The sequence below is a fragment of the Pristis pectinata genome, chromosome 34 (assembly GCF_009764475.1).
Source record: "Pristis pectinata isolate sPriPec2 chromosome 34, sPriPec2.1.pri, whole genome shotgun sequence".
NCBI lineage: Eukaryota > Metazoa > Chordata > Chondrichthyes > Rhinopristiformes > Pristidae > Pristis > Pristis pectinata.
Window position 1 is genome coordinate 13052546 of NC_067438.1, and position 18069 is coordinate 13070614.

General features: G+C 45.3%; 1 protein-coding gene across 1 annotated transcript in view; it reads left to right on the top strand.

Annotated features, from left to right (window-relative positions):
- The window catches only part of LOC127585963 (uncharacterized), a 29222-nt gene that overhangs the window by 3132 nt on the left and 8021 nt on the right, over window positions 1–18069 (top strand). Inside the window, exon 3 of the mRNA XM_052043718.1 lies at window positions 899–965. Within this exon, the coding sequence (XP_051899678.1) occupies window positions 899–965 (67 nt within the window). The remainder of the gene's footprint in view (window positions 1–898; window positions 966–18069) is intronic.

An 18069-nucleotide genomic window follows, 5' to 3' on the forward strand; every position in this document is an offset into this window, starting at 1 on the left:
GAATGTTGTTCATCTGATGCTATGTGCCTATGAGGCTGCTACAAGTAATTTTTTCATTGCACTTGTGCATACATGTACTTGTGCATATGACAATAAACTTGACTTTGACTTTTTGACTTTGACTTTCTCTTTGACTTTTCTTTTATCGATCGCCTTCATTCTTTTTTCCTGTGGTTCTTGTTCCCCTCCATCAATGGGAACGGTTTCTCTATATCTAATTTTCTCAAATCTTCATAATTTTACATGCATTTTAAATTTGCAACCTCTCTGTTCCAAGGAGTACAAAACCAGTTTCTCTGATTAATTCACATAACTAAAGTGCCTTTTCCAAGGAATTAAATTCGATAAAATCTCTTCCGCGCTGTCTTTAAAGCCCTTGCATCTTTTCTAGAATGCGGAACCCAAAAGTGGACACAGTTTGAACAGGCCAGTGTTTTGTAAAGGTTCATCATGACTTCCTTGCTCTTGTCCTCTATAAATGAAGCCCAGGAACCCCTTTGCTTTATAACTCCCACTTGCAACAAACCAAGCACATATACCCCCCGATCTCTCTACGCACGCACTGCTTTTAGAACTGTGCTCTTGAGTTTATGTTGCCTCTTCTAATTGGTGGTACAAATAATATAATACCATATTTCTCAGCATTAAATTTCATCTTTAGCCAATTCCATGCAAAATAGTTAGTGTCTGGCTTCAAAGAATGGAGAGGTGCTAACGGCATTGATTCTAAGGAGGAAGATTATAAAAAATAATACACCAAGAGAGGGAGGGGACAGATTAAGGCACATAACTGGTTCCCCCTTCTTTAAAACCAGATAAATTTACCAGACATGGATTAAAAGATGTAAGGAAGAAACAACACAGGCTCCATTGATCATTTTCAAATCCTCTTTTGAAGACAGAACAACTGGAAGACTACGGATTAAAACCAAAGGAGAAGAGATTGACCATATCAGGCCAGTCAGGTGAATGCATTAACTTAATCAAATTATTTGACAAGGTAACCAAGGGAACATTAGGACCAGGAGTACACCATCCAACCCTTTGAGCCATCAAGATCATGGCTAATCTTCTACCCAAGCACCATTTTCCTCCACTATCCATCGATTCCCTTGTGAATGTGAGGTCATCCATGTCAATAAACATAACAGAAAAGCAAAGTATTTGTTAACTGGAGTCAACAAGAGATACAGCACGGATAAAGGCCATTGGGCATACGTAGCCTTTGCCAATCATCAGTCATCCATTTACGCTAATCCTACATTAATCCCATTTCTTTTTATTCTCCCCACATTCTTGTTAACTCCCCCAAGATTCTACCACTCATCCACGCACACGGGCCCATTCACAGGGACCAATTAACCTACCAACCCGCACATCTTTGGGACGTGGGTGGAAACCGGAGCACCCCGGGGAACATGCAAATGCCACAGACCCGAGGCCGGGATTGAACCTGGGTTTTTCGCGCTGTGAGTCAGCAGCTGTACTGGCTGTGCCACTATGCCACTCAATGGTGAGCAAATGAGTAGTGTTGATGTTCAACGGGAGCTGGGCGTACACAATGATTGAGCCTCCACAGCCCTCTGGTATTGGTATTGGTTTATTATTGTCACTTATACTGAGGTACAGTGAAAAACTTGTCTTGCATACCGTTCGTACAGATCAATTCGTTACACAGTGCATTGAGGTAGCACAGGGTAAAAACAAGGATAGAGAATACCGAAGGCTCAGCAACCCCTGAGTGAGGAATTTCCTCCCCATCCTAAACATCCTTTGCCTTATCCTCAAACTGTGCCCCCTGGACAATGGCTCCTCAGCTGGGGAAAATATCCTACCAGGTTCCAGAAGGTCATGTCCTTTAAAAATATTGTATGTCTTGATGGAAAACATAGTCCTGTTCTCCTCAGTATCTCTTCGTGAAGGAAACCAGTCTAGTGAATCTTCACTTCACACCCTCTATAACACGTACATCCTTTTTCAGCCAAGGAGATCAAAACTGTACACAGTATTCCAGGTGTAGTCTCACTAAGGCCTTTGCAATTGCAATCACACTTCTTTACTCCTGTAATCAAATGGACTCAGAATACAGCAAACCTCCAATAATTTAGTGTCCAATTGTTTGGAAATTCTGATGCTTCAGCACCTGGCTCACTGGGTCCACATTTCCCTCGTTACCTTGAAATTCAATGGGGCCACATTTTTCACGCTTCCCTTATACTCACCGTCTCTGTTTCCCATGCTCCCTTCACACCCACAGTGGCCCCTTTTCCCGCAGTCGCTTTAAGCATGACGGGTTCACTGGAAAATTTATTCTACTACTGTGCAACACCCAAATACAGGCCATCCCTGGATTATGAACGCTCAACTTAAGGACACCCCTACACACAACAGTGTTCCCATAATATTATTAAATTCAAAAGTCTGGCATGGATCCATATATTCCTTCCCAGGAACAGCAGAACTGGTTTCTTCTGTCTCTCTCCATTTTTAGTAATTGTTCTTTCTTATCAGACGTATTTGCTTTCGATGCCATTCATTACAATACTGTAGAGGTATAGTTACCATAGTGAGTGATCTTTGTGTATTTTCTGACTTATGGATAAAATTGACATAAACGTCTGTAAAAACAGACCCTGTTTATAACCCGGGGACTGCCTGAATAGTGAATTAAAAGTGTATTGACATATTCATAGAGCAACTTGCCTGATTATCGGAGTTTCACTTTAAAGACTAAAGTATCATTTGCTTTCTAAATCACTTGCTGCACCTTTGAACATCACTATGGCCCACTTTCTAGCAAATACCTTCTTTTCTGTTATGTAAGATAAGTTAAAATATCTTTATTAGTCACATGTACATTGAAACACACAGTGAAATGTATCTTTTGCGTAGAGGGTTCTGGGGGCAGCCCGCAAGTGTCGCCATGCTTCTGACACCAACATAGCATGCCACGACTTCCTAACCCATACGTCTTTGGAACGTGGGAGGAATCTGGAGCACCCGGAGGAAACCCACGCAGACACGGGGAGAACGTACAAACTCCTTACGGACAGCGGCAGGAATTGAACCCGGGTCGCTGGTGCTGTAATAGCGTTATGCTAACCACTGCACTACCGTGCCTTCAAAGTGGATGGCCTCGCATTATTTCCCATCCGCCATGTTCTCGCCCACACATTCAGCTTGTCCATCTCCTCTTAAAGTTTCTTTACATCTTCCTCCCTACTTACGGTCTCACCTATTTTACTTTAACATTTCAATTTGCATTATTTCAGACTGCAAAACTTTACACCATTCTGTGGTTTTGTGCTCACCACTGTATTTGTTGTATTTATTATTACCAATGTTTGTACTGTTTACTCTGTGAGCTTCAGCGAGCAAGAAATATCATTGCACCCTGGTGTACATGACAATAAATTAATCTGAATCCAAATTTAGTGTTGTCAGCAAATTTGGAAATATTACATTTGGTCCTCTCAGTCAAATCATTGATTTAGATGATGAATAGCTGGTGTCCAAGCACTGATCCCTGTCTGTGACCCACTCCCCAATTTCATGTGCTCTAATGTTGTTGACCAACCTCCTGTATACGATCTTATTGAAAGCTCTATGAAAATCCTAAATACATCACATCTACTGGTTCCCCCTCCTCTACTCTACTAGTCAACTCCTCAAAGGCCTCAAATGGGTTAGTCAAGTCTGATTCTCCCTTCCTAAATCCATCCTGGCTCTGCTCAGTTCTAATACTCTTCCACCGGGTAGGAGATACAGGATCCTGAGGGCACGTACCACCAGACTTAAGGCAGCTTCTACCCCACTGTGATAAGACTATTGAACGGTTCCCTTATACAATGAGATGGACTCTGACCTCACAATCTACCTTGTTGTGACCTTGCACCTTATTGCACTGCACTTCCTCTGTAGCTGTGACACTTTACTCTGTACTGTTATTGTTTTTACCTGTACTACATCAATATACTCTGTACTAACTCAATGTAACTGCACTGTACGCATTGACCTGTACGATTGGTTTGTAAGACAAGTTTTTCACTGTACCTCGGTACAAGTGACAATAATAAACCAATACCAATATTCCTTTTAAGGTGTTCTGTTAACACCTGATTCACTATAGATTCCAGCATTTTGCCTACCAGGACGTTGGGCTAACAAGCCCGTAGTTCCTTGCTTTCTCTCTCCTTCCTTTCTAAAGGGTTGGGTTATGTTTGCTATTCTCTAATCTGGAGCAACAACTGCAGAGTTTAAAGAATGTTGGAAGTTGATGACAGTGGTGCATTTGAGGTAGTCTACATGGCTTTCAGAAAGGCGTTTGGCAGTTCCACATGGCAGATGGATCAGGAAGTAACAGAGCAGGGGATTCAAGAAAAGTAGAATGTTGGTTAAAAATGGGCTCACAGAGAGAAAACAGAAGCCAAGGTTTTAGCTGGTGGACGACTTTGTGCATCAGCGTTCAACAGTATTAACTCCTCTGCTTTTCATGATACATACGTCAGGGCCATGATTAAGTTTCCCAGTGATATCAAAATTGTCAGTATGGTTGACAGTGAGGGTGAAAGTTCCATGCCATAACAAGGAACCAGTGGATAGTTTAGGTAGGGGGACCGTTTGGCGCAGCTGTTAGAGCCACTGCTTTGCAGCTCCATTGATCGAGGGTTCGATCCCGACCTCTGGCGCTCTCTGTGAGAAGTTTGTATGTTCTCCCCGTATGGGTTGCCTCCCACTTCCCAATGATTTGCAGTTTGGTAAGTTAATTGGTCACCGTAAATTGCCGCTTAGTGTAGGCCGGGGCAGATGGTGGGAAGGTGGGCAGAATAAAACGGGTAGTTGATAGTCGGCATGGATTCATTGGGCCCAAGGACCTGTTGATGTACGTATGATTCTATGAAAAGCGGCAAATGGAATTCAGTAGCAACACACAAAGCGCTGGAGGAACTCAGCGGGTCAGGCAGCATCTATGGAGGGAAATGGACACGTCGACATTTCTGGCCAAGAGCCTTCATCAGGAGTCCCGATACATCGACTGTTCATTTCCCTCCATAGATGCTGCCCGACCTGCTGAGTTCCTCCAGCGCTTTGTGTGTTGCTCCAGATTTCCAGCATCTGTAGCCTTTCTCCAGTGCAGGGTAGTTATTGGAGCATCAAGGCACACAAGATAAATGGCAGAATGCGGAGAGGTATAGAGGAGCAGGGAGATATAGGACTGCCATGTCCAGAAATCCATGCAAGTAGTGGGAGAGGGAAGCAAGAAGGTTATGTAGGTACAGGCGACCTCCGCATTACGGCCGTTTGGGTAACGGAAATTTATCCTTACAGAATTTACGAATCACTACCCAAAAATCCGGGAAACAGAATAAAATTCGCTCTTACAGAATTTACGAGAAAAAGTAAATAAGTAAACACCCTTTTTTTCAACACACGTTTCTTGGTGCATGTGTAGATGGCAGGACTCTGTTATGGAAAATTGCGATACAAAGCATATTCTAGGAATGCAAAAGATCGCCTGTATATGGGATGCTTGCATTTATTGACTAAGGGATAGGATACAAAAGTATGCTGAGCCAGTCTGAAACACCAGTGAGGCCACAGCTGGAGCACGGTATACAGTTCTGGACACCACACTAACAGAGAGAGGGCAAAAGAGATTTACGAAAACATTGCTGGGGCTAGAGAATTATAGTTCTGAGGAGAGACTGTGGTTCCTTTCTTCAGAGTAATATAATTTGGGTGCATAAAATTATGAGAGGTATAGACTTCTTGAAGAGGAAGGACACATTTCTCTTGAAAGAGGTTTGGTAACAAGAGGATTTGGCATCCAGTTAATTGGTGCAGGAACTGGAAGGGAGCCGAAGAAAGGCTTACTACCCAAAGCGTGGTCTCTGAAAGGATGTCTGAGGCAGAAGCTCCCATCACAGACTGAGCTGGGAAGTGGGAGTAACCCAAATAGTTCATTGTTGACTGCACAGTCACAAGGCCAAATGGCTTCCTTTAGTGCTGTAAATTATAATGATATTATGGGGCATGTAAGTACAACTTCCATAAACAGAGGATAAAACCTTACAATAAAGGAAAATGCAAGACCTTATCAACATATAATAATCAACAAATTTTCATGTTTTTACTTCTGATTTCCAGTCTCTGCAGACTTTTTTGATTTTTGCTATGCTCTACAATAACAGTCTCCTCCTGAGCACAACACACTCTCCATCAGTTTCCCAATCTTCTCAATACACTGTTCCCTGATCCATCCATTCTTGCAAACTGCCAGCCCATTTCCAACCTCACGTTCATCTCAAGATCCGTAAACTGCGTTATAGTCTCCCAATTTAGTCTTATCTGGTATTCCTTGCCCGAATCTGTCAATCTGGTTTTGGGCTTTGTTGCAGTACTAGGCAGCATCGATAAAACTTGGACCGATGCTTTGTCCCAGTTGTCCAGGTGGACGGTTCTACTCTGTCATGGCCAGAGTGTTAACAGATTCTCCTCCTTGGCAGTGTAGCGGTTAGCATAACACTTTACAGCACCAGCGACCTGGGTTCAAATCTGGCCGTTGTCTGTAAGGAGTTTCTACGTTCTCCCCGTATCTGCGTGGGTTTCCTCCCACATTCCAAAGACATACGGGTTAGGAGGTTGTGGGCGTGCTATGTTGGCGCCAGAAGCGTGGCGACACTTGCGGGCTGCCCCCAGAACGCTACACAAAAAGATGTATTTCACTGTGTGTTTCGATGTGCATGTGACTGATAAAGAGATCTTATCTATCTTATCACTAGTTCTGGTGTCCCCCAAGGATCTATCCTCGGCCCCATTCTGTGTTTGATGAACGTGCTGCCCCTAAGCATATTATCAAAAACCTGTGCTTAAGTTTCCACGTACATTGATGACACCCAGTTTTACTTCATCACTACCAAATCTTGTTGTCTCTCGTCTCCATTCTCTTTGTCCAAAGAGCAGGAGAGTAGTAGAGTCATAGCATCATACGGCAGGGTAACATGACATCCCAGGTCTTATACTCAATGCCTTGATGTATGAAGATCAACACGTCCAATACCTTTTTCACTGCCCTATCCACCTATGTCACCACTTTCAGCAAGCTAAGTACTTACACACCCCAGGTCTCTCTCTACATCAATCTTCCAGTAAAACCAGAGCAATTTCTCCAGAACAATGCAGTGAGTAGAAGACCAACTTGGAAATTATGTACAGAACATCAATTTCGCTCACTTATGGCAGTCTAGTCACTAAGGCTTGACTTGGGGGGAGTGTTAGAGTCATATAAAATGGAAACAGGCATGTTGGCCCACCAAATCCATGCCAACCATTAAGAACCCATTTGCACTAACCCCACGAACCCTAAACTTAAACTAACTGCATCTCACTCTACCATCAACTCCCCCAGATTCCACCACTCACCTGCATACCAAGGGCAATTAACCTACTGACCAATCAACCTACCAACCAGCACATCTTTCCGATGAATTATCCAGTTGTTTCCACTCCTGCTGCCCATACAGTATACAGAGAGTGTAAACTGTGAGGAGAGTTGGACAAAGTTGGATTGTTTTCTCTGGAGCACGGAGGCTAGTAGGCGACCTGTTAGAAATATACAAAATTGTGAGAGGCATAGATGGGGTAGATAGTCAGAGTTTTTTCCCAGGGTGGAAATGTCAAATACTAGAGGGCATGCTTTGAAGGTGAGCGAGGGAAAGGTTAAAGGAGGTGTGCAGGGCAGGTTTTTTTACACGGAGAGTGGTGGGTGCCTGGAACGGGTGGTGGAGGCAGATAAAATAGCAAAGTTTTAGAGGCATTTGGACAGGCAGGGAATGGAGGGAAATGAATGGATATCCAGGAATGGACAAAAACAAAAGAGCTGGTCATTGAGTTCAGGAAAGGGGGCAGTGTACATGCACCTGTCTACATCAACGGTGCTGAGGTCGAGAGGGTTGAGAGCTTCAAGTTCCTCGGAGTGAACGTCACCAATAGCCTGTCCTGGCCAAATCACATCGATGCCATGGCCAAGAAAGCTCACCAGCACCTCTACTTCCTCAGGAGGCTAAAGAAATTCGGTTTGTCCCCTTTGAACTCACCAACTTTTATAGATGGACCATAGAAAGCATCCTATCTGGATGCATCACATCTTGGTATGGCAACTGCTCTGCCCAGGACCACAAGAAACTGCAGAGAGTTGTGGACGCTGCCCAGCGCATCACAGGCACCAGCCTCCACTCCTTGGACTCTATCCTTACCTCTCGCTGCCTTGGTGAAACAGCCAGCATAATCAAAGACCCCACCCATCTGGGTCATTCTCTCTTCTCTCCTCTTCCATCAGGCAGATGATACAGGAGCCTGAGGGCATGTACCACCAGGCTCAAGGACAGCTTCTATCCCACTGTGATAAGACTATTGAACGGTTCCCTGATACGATGAGATGGACTCTGACCTCACAATCTACTTTGTTGTGACCTTGCACCTTATTGTCTACCGGCACTGCATTTCCCTGTAGCTGTGACACTTTGTACTGTTATTGTTTTTACCTATACTACCTCAATGCACTCTGTACTAACTCAATGCATCTGCACTGAGTAATGAATTGATTTGTACGATCGGTATGCAAGACAAGTTTTTCAATGTACCTCGGTACAAGTGACAATAATAAACCAATACCAATACGATGTGCAGGCAGATGTGCAGTTAAAATTGGCATCATGGTCAGCACAGACATGGTTGACCAAAGGGCCTGTTCCTGTGCTGCACTGTTTTACGTATGTTCTATACAATTGTCAAATATTCTCAGCTATTCTTGCAATACACATCATGGAGGAAACATTGACTGACCTGGAGTAAATCTGAACCATATGAGTGAGGCAGGTGGAACACCTGCCCTTTTACCACTTCCCTTTACACCATCCAGGAACGAAAACTTCCAGGGAAGGCAGTGGTTTGCTTACCCTTCTTCTACCGTGCTTCAGTGCTCACAATGTGGTCTCCTCTACACTGGAGAATCCAAAGGCAGATTTGTTGCAAGTTTTAGACTTCAAGGGCGACCCACTTACCTGTCACTTCAATTCTCCATCCCACTCTCAGCCAGACCTCTCTGATTTCAGCCTCTGCTCCAACAGAGCCCAACGTAAGCTTAACATCAGCAGCTCATCTTCTACTCAGGCACGTTACGCACCTCAGGACTCAGCATTGAATTCAACGATTTCAAATAACCAGCCTTTACAGTTTGGCTACTTCTGGTGTAACATCTCTCTCCACATATGCTGCCTGACCTGCTGAATATTTCCAGCATTTTATAGTCATAGGGTCGTACAGATATACAGCACGGAAACAGGCCCTTCAGCCCATCATGTCTGTGCTGACCATCAATCACCCTTTTATGCTAATACTACAGAAGTTCCTTTTTTTTATTATTGTCACATTCCCGTCAGCCCCCCTCCCATTCCTCCACACACCATCCACCACCCTTCCCCCCCCCCACCCCCAGATCCTACTGCTACTCACCCACACACTAGGGGCATTTGACAGTGTCCAACCAACCTAGCAGCTCCCAGATGAAACATTGTGGAATTTAATCCAGACAAGTGTAAGGTAATGCACTTTGGGAAGTTAAATTCTGGAAGGACGTATAGATTAAATGGTAGGGACTTCAGAGCATTGATATACAGAGGGACCTTGGAATGCAAGTCCATAGCTCCCTGAAAATGGAGACACAGGTAGAAAAGGTAATGAAGGCAGCCTTTGGTATGCTTGCCTTCATAGGCCAAGATACTGAATATAAGAATTCGGATGACATGTTGCAGCTGTACAAAACATTGTTTAGACTGCACTTAAGAGTATTGTGTACAGTTCTGGCAGCCACACCAAAGTCAAAGTCAAGTTTAATGTCATATGCACAAGTACATGTACGCACAGGTGCAACGAAAAACTTACTTGCAGCAGAATCACAGGCACAGAGCATTAGATACACAACGTTCACAAGAAAATAAATAAAATAAACATAAATTATACCCAATTATACAAGAAAGAACACAATTAGAACAAAAAAAAATACAAAATCCATTGCAGTGCAAAGTAGTTAGAGTGGTCACCGTGTTGCTATACTGAGGTAGTGATTAGGGTTGTGCAGGTTGGTTCAAGAACTGAATGGTTGAAGGGAAGTAGCTGTTCCTGAACCTGGTGGTGTGGGACTTCAGGCTTCTGTACCTCCTCCCCGATGGTAGCTGCGAGAAGATGGCATGGCCCGGATGGTGGGGATCTTTGATGATAGATGCTGCCTTGTTGAGGCAGCGCCTCATGTAGACACATTTGATGGTGTGGAGGGTTGTGCCTGTGATGTAATGGGCTGAGTCCTTTACTCTGCAGCTTTTTGCATTCCTGTGCATCAAATTGCTGTACCAAATCATGACGTAACCAGTCAGGATACTTTCAACAGTACATCTGTAGATGTTTGTTGGAGTGTTTGGTGACCTGCTGAACTCCCTTAATATTCTAAGAATGTAAAGACACTGGCACGCCTTCCTTGTGGTTGCATCTATGTGCTGGGCTCATGACAGCTCATCCAATATGTTAACATCCAGGAATTTAAAGCTGCTGACCATTTCCACCACCAATCCCCCAATGTAGACTGGCACATGTATGTTCTCCCTCCCCTTCCTGAAGTCAACAATCAATTAGAACATAGAACATAGAACAGTACAGCACAATACAAGCCCTTCGGCCCACAATGTTGTGCCGACCTTTAAACCTCACCTAAGACTATCTAACCCCTTCCTCCCACATATCCCTCTATTTTAAATTCCTCCATAGGCTTATCTAGTAATCTCTTGAATTTGACCAATGTACCTGCCTCCACCACCGCCCCATGCAGCGCATTCCATGCCCCAACCACTCTCTGGGTAAAAAACCTTCCTCTGATATCTCCCTTGAACTTCCCACCCATTACTTTAAAGCCATGCCCTCTTGTATTGAGCATTGGTGCCCTGGGAAAGAGGCGCTGGCTGTCCACTCTATCTATTCCTCTTAATGTTTTGTACACCTCTATCATGTCTCCCCTCATCCTCCTTCTCTCCAAAGAGTAAAGCCCTAGGTCCCTTTGTCTCTCCTCATAATGCATCTTCTCTAAACCAGGCAGCATCCTGGTAAATCTCCTCTGCACCCTTTCCAACGCTTCCACATCTTTCCTATAATGAGGTGACCAGATCTGGACACAGTACTCTAAGTGTGGTCTAACCAGAGTTTTATAGAGCTGCATCATTACCTCGTGGCTCTTAAACTCGAACCCTCGACTTTCTTTAGTTGTACTGACGTTCAGCGAGAGGTTCTCGTCGCGGCACCACTCAACCAGGTGTCCTACCTCTCTCCGGTGAGCTGACTCATCACCATGATGTGGTAGCAACAGAGACCATGCAGAGGAGATTCACCAGGATGCTGCCTGGAATGGAGGGCTGTAGTTATAAGGAGAGATTGGATAGTTGGGTTTATTCCCACTGGAACACAGGAGGAACCTTACACAGGTTTATAAAATTATATAGATAGGACAGATATATAGGATAGTCAGAATCCTTTTCCCAGGATAACAGAGTCTAGAACTGGAGGGCAGAGGTTTAAGGTGAGAGGGCAAAACGTTAAAGGGCATTTGAGGGGCAAGTTTTTCCACACAGAGGACAGTAGCTATCTGAAACGTGCTGTCAGAGGAGGTGGTGGAGGCAGCTAAATTTACAACATTGAAAAGGCATTGGGACAGGTACTTAGATAGGAAAGGTGTAGACGGATACGGGCCTAAAGCAGGCAAATAGGTGTCACAGTCAACATGGTGGGCCGAAAGGGCCGGTTTCTACGCTGTACGATTCTAAACCCACACAATCACAGGGAGAATGTGCAAACTCCACACAGACAGCACCCGAGGTCAGGATCGAACCAGGGTCGATCTACCAGCTGTGCCCTCTATTTTTCCTTTCAGATTTCCGGCATCTGCAGTGTTTGGTAGAAATATTCTTTTCTCTCTTCTTCAAGCAGCATGGGGAGTGTGTAAATGCATCATTAGGATTGATGATTGTAATGGTGGGTGCAGCAGGCTCAAACGGGCGAATGGCCTACTCCTGCTTATAGAACATAGAACACTACAGCACAGTACAGGCCCTTTGGCCCACAATATCATGCTGACATTTCATCCTGCTCTAAGATCTATCTAACCCTTCCCTCCCACATAGTTCCCTATTTTTCTATCATTCATGTGTCTATCTAAGAGTCTCTTAAATGTCCCTAATGTATCTGCCCCCACAACCTCTGCAGGCAGTGCGTTCCACACACCCACCACTCTGTGTAAAAAAAAACTTACCCCTTATACCTTCCTCCAATCACCTTAAAATTATGTCCCCTCGTGTCAGCCATTGTTGCCCTGGGAAAAAGTCTCTGACTGTCCACTCGATCTATGCCTCTTATCTTGTACACCTCTATCAAGTCACCTTTCATCCTCCTTCTCTCCAAAGAGGAAAGCCCCAGCTCACTCAACCTATCCTCATAAGATATGCTCTCCAATCCAGGCAACTTCCTGGTAAATCTCCTCTGCACCCTCTCTAAAGCTTCCACAGCCTTCCTATAATGTGGCAACCAGAACTGAACAGAATACTCCAAGTGTGGTCTGACCAGAGTTCTACAGAGCTGCAACATCGCCCGCGGCTCTTGAACTCAATACCCTGACTAATGAAGGCCAACACTCCATACGCCTTCTTAACAACCCTATTGACCAGCATGGCAACCTTGAGGGATCTATGGACATGGACCCCAAGATCCCTCTGTTCCTCCACACTGCTAAGAGTCCTGCCATTAACCTTATATTCTGCCTTCAAATTCGATCTCCTGAAGTGTATCACTTCACACTTATCCGGGTTGAACTCCATCTGCCGCTTCTCAGCCCAGCTCTGCATTCTATCAATGTCCTGTTGTAATCTACAGCAACCTTCTACACTATCCACAACACCACCAACCTTTATATCATCAGCAAACTTACTAACCCACCCTTCCACATCCTCATCCAAGTCATTTATAAAAATCACAAAGAGCAGGGGTCCCAGAACAGCTCCCTGCGGAACACCACTGGTCACCGACCTCCAGGTAGAATATACTCCATCTACCACCACCCTCTGTCTTCTTTTGGTGAGCCAATTCTGAATCCACACAGCTTCTATTACCTATAGCCGTGTTTCCTTTGTCCGCGTCCCCCTCCTCCTGCATTCGCCTCCTTCGGACAGATTAGCTGTGATTAACAAGCCTTCACTGCCCTTTCTCAGCCAGCACCTCTTGTGTCATTCAGTCCCTTTCAGTCTCCACCCAATCTCAAACATTCCCCTTGTTCTCCTCACCCCTCTCCCTTCTCTACAACTTGATATGTGACTGTTTTCTAACCTTTCCAATGAAAGGAAACTGCCCCAAAACATTAACTCTGTTTCTCTCTCCACTGATGCTGCCTGACTTGCTGAGTATTTCCAGCGTTATCTGTATGTACTTCCACACTTGTAAGGATTCGGTGAATAAACTGTAGTAAATATAACATACACCAGCATGAGTCCAGTCAGTATAAGCTGGTGTTGCTCATATTTGTATTTGCGGTGAATGCAAATCACACCAGGCTAGGAATCCAGCAGTGAGTAGCTCACCTCCAAAATCCCCAAAGCCTGTCCGCCATCTACGAGGCTCAAGTCAGGAGTGTGAGGGAACGCTCTCCACTTGCCTCTAACAACACTCGAGAAGCTCAACACCATACAGGACGTAGCAGCCCGCTTGATAGACCACCACCAGCCCCCCCCCCCCCCCCCCACCCCATCCACAACTGTTTACTCTCTCCACCACCGACACACAGTAGCAGCAGTTTGTACCGTCCACAGGATGCACTGCAGCAACTCACCAAGACACCCTGAAAAGCAACTTCTAAACCCACAGCCTCTCCCAGCTAGAAAGGCAAGGGCACCAAAAGCATGGGGAACACCACCTGGGAGCTGCCCTCCAAGCCACGCACCATCCTGACTTGGAAATATATCGCTGTTCCTTCACCATCACTGGGTCAAAATCCTGGAACTCCCTAACAGCATTGCGGGTACACCCACACCTCAAGGACCACAGCAGTTGAAGAAGGCAGCTCACCACCACCTTCTCAAGGGCACTTAGTGATGAGCAATTAAATGCTGGCTCAGCCTGCGAAGCCCACAACCCCTGAATGAATAAAAAAAACTGTGGGGTTCCAGTCATAGAATGACAGTGAATATAACACATCTGCAAGGATCTCCTCACAGCTGATGTAATACCAACCAATAGTGATCTTGTCTCTAAATACCAGTGGAGGATCTGATCACAAAACTACAACAAAACTCCACTGAAAGTTCAGTCAGTAGCACAAAATATTCACAGGTTAGTGCTAATCCAGCCACCAAATGTGTGGAATGCAACACATGTTGGTGAGGATCTCTACCATATGTAACATTCATCTGGGAGGACCTTGTTAATAAATTACAACCTATATTAAGCAAACCAGTGAGGGTCTACTCACTACAGCACAATGAACATGAACATGACAAACAGTAATCCACACTTGGATTAGCTCTGGCCACTAAACTACAGTGAATATTATATACACTACTGAGGCTCCAGTAATTATACTTCAGTAAACATAGCACACTCCAGTAAGAACTTGGTCCTAAACATACAGTTGTCCGGCTCCTGAACTACACATCAACAGGCTCCAAAACTAATCAGCAATAATGGTTACCAACACCAGCAAGGGTCCAATCAGTAAACTGCACTAAACATTACACAAACCTCGGGCTAGAAGGTAGCCTTTGGTCACGAGCACTGAACAGCCACCAACGTACCCTCTGCCTGATATGAACATCCTTGTGATGAAGGTACCTCACAGATATGTTGGGTAGTGATTGTTCTCAAAACTTAGACTCAGCAATGAAATGAGAGCTTATCTTATTGAAAGGTACAAAATTCTTATAGAGTTTAGAAGCACAGGCCATGAAATAAGCAATTGGTCATTCAGGAATGAGATAAAAAGAAACTTCTTCACCCAACGAGTGGTGAATCATTGGAATTCTCCACCCAACAAGGCTCAGTATGTTCAAGGCAGATCAAGCAATGGAGGGGATAGTGCATGAAAGTGAGGCAGAAGATCAACCATGATCTTATTATTGATGACGGAACAGGTATGAGGGGCCGAATGGCCTCTTCCTTCTATTCCTTATGAACAACCAAATATATTCCAAGGCAGGGTGATGTGTAATGTGGAATGTGGAGGGGAACCGACCGGTGTTGTAGATAGTGACAGACTTGTCCAAGACTACAGCATGATATCGATCAGTTGGAAAGCTGGGTGGAACAATGGCAGATGGAATTTCATCCATTTTGGGCAGGCAGACAAAGGTAGGGCATGCACAGTAAATGGTAGGGCCATGGGGAGTGTGATAAACAGAGGGAGCTTGGGGTATGTCCAGAAATCCTTGAACATGGCAGTGCAGCACAGGTAGATAAGGTGTTGAGGAAGGCAAGTAGCCAATGAAGACAGGCATTCTGTGGCACAGAATATAAGAGCTGGGATGTCATGTCACAACTTTATAAAATGTTGTTAGACTACACTTGGAGTATCGTGTGCAGTTCTGATGATGGACGTTCTTTCTCAGACCCCGTCTACATCTCTTACCCCTTACCCTAAACCCATGCCTTCCAGTGGTAGACACCTCCTCCATGGGGAAAGTCTTCTTCCTAGTTATCCCATTTATGCCCTTCAAATTCAGGGATCCTCACAGCCTCTTCCTCTCCAAGGAAAACAAATCCAGCCTAGCTGGTCTCTCCTCATAACTGATAGCATCCTTGTGAATCTCCTCTGCACCCTCTCCAGTGTAAACGCATCCTTCCTATAGTGTGGCGACCAGAAATGCTGCAGGACTTCTCTGCTTTTAGACACCTTCGCTATGGAAGATCTTGTATGCGTTGCATGTTAAGAGGAGTTGTTAGTATTTCTCTTGTTGGACGTGTTACATTTATGTGGCATGAACATTACTGAGCACTTACCAGTCATGCCTGAATCTTCTCTGTGCTCTTCTATGTACAGGCTCAGACTGCTTTGTTATCTTAGGAGTTTGCAAACGGAATTGTATGCTGCGAGGTCATCAGCGGACATCCCAAACTGACCTTATGATGGAAGGAATTCATTCGACTGAGACTCTTATCTGATCTGGAACCCAAACTGTGCTTCAATGTGTGGGTTATTGTTGAGTATGTGAGTCCAAGTGTCTTGCTCGTGACATCAGCAGCCTCTGAATCATCTGCATTCAAATTCTGCTGCTGCCTCTCCCTCCAACAAACTCGCACATACGAGCCCTCGTTCCTACACTCCCTCGTATCTGCCTTAGAAAGATACAGCGTTGGAGACAGGCCCTTTGGCCCAGAGTCTGCGCTGACCATCCACCAGCCATTTACACTCATCCTATTATCCCATTAGTTTTATTCCCCCCACATTCTCATCAACGACCCCAGGTCCTCCTGCTCACCTACAGAGTAGAGGCAATTTACAAATGACCAGTTAACCTACCAACCTGCATGTCTTTGGGATGTGGGAGGAAATTGGAGCACCCTGGGAAGACCCACCGCGGACGTGCTCTCTTCTCCCCCCACTCCCATCGGGCAGAATATACAAAAGCCTGAAAGCACGTACCACCAGGCTCAAGGACAGCTTCTGTCTCGCTGTTATAAGACTATTGAACAGTTCCCCTATTACGATAAAGTGGACTCTTGACCTCATAATCTACTTCATTATGACCTTGCACCTTACTGTCTGCCTGCACCACACTTTCTCTGTAACTGTAACACTTTATTCTGCATTCTGTTATTGTTTTTTCTTGTACTACCTCAATGCACTGTTGTAATGAAATGATCTGTATAGCTGGCATGCAAAACAAAATTTTTCACTGTACCTCAGTACCTGGGACAATAATAAACCAGTTTACCAACTTACCCACACAGTCACATGGAAAACATGCAAACTCCACACAGACGATGCCCGAGGGCAGGATTGAACCTATGTCTCTAGTGCTGTGAGGCAGGGCCTCTACTAGCTGTGTCACAGCGCTGTCTAACCCCTCATCCCACCGACCATTGGCAGACACCCACAGCTGCAGCCTGCAATGATTCTGAAGCTGTGGGAGTGAAGGTGACCTTGACCTTGACAATGAGACAACTTGACCTTGACAACTCTTACAGACCTGGGTCAGCTTGAGGCATCTGAGTGTAAGTCCCTGTAAACCCTAGTGGGTATGGTAAAGACATGAGAGGCTACAAATGCTGGAATCAGCAATAAACAAGATGCTGGAGGAACTCGGCAGGTCAGGCAGCATCTGTGGAGGGAAAGGGGATGGTCGAAGTTTCGGGTCAAGACCCTGCATCAGTGAGAATATAGGGAGAGATGGCCAGTATAAAGAGGTGAGAGGGAGGGGTGAGGCAGGAGCTGGAAAACAAAGGGGGATCCAGGTGAGACGGGGTTGATGGGCGGTTGGTATGGGAGGGGAGGGTGGAGATAGCGACAGAGGCTGGGCGGTGATGTGGAGACAACAAAGGGCCGCAGGTGATGGAGTCTAATAAGAAAGGGAGGTGATGAGTGGAACCAGATAAAGGAGGGATGGTGGGTGGATGGGGACAGTGGAGGGGGGCGGAGGGGATAGGGGACCCAGTGTGTTGAGTGTGTGGGTGATAGGCAGATGGGACTTGGTGGGAGAGGGGAAGGAATGGGTAACAGGGCTCTGGGGGGGGGTTTGGAAAGAAGTGGCCGTGTGCAGGAACCTGAGTGGGTCTGAGGGAGGGAGAGGGGAACAGAGGGGGTGCGGGTTACCTGAAATTGGAGAATTCAATGTTCACGCCGTTGGGTAAGATCTTCTCTCCTTCCTCCCAGATAGACCCAGACATCGCTCTGCGGTCTCTATCATCCATAGAACCATAGAACAGTACAGCGCAATACAGGGCCTTTGGCCCACCATGTTGTGCCGACCTTTAAACCACACCTAAGACTAT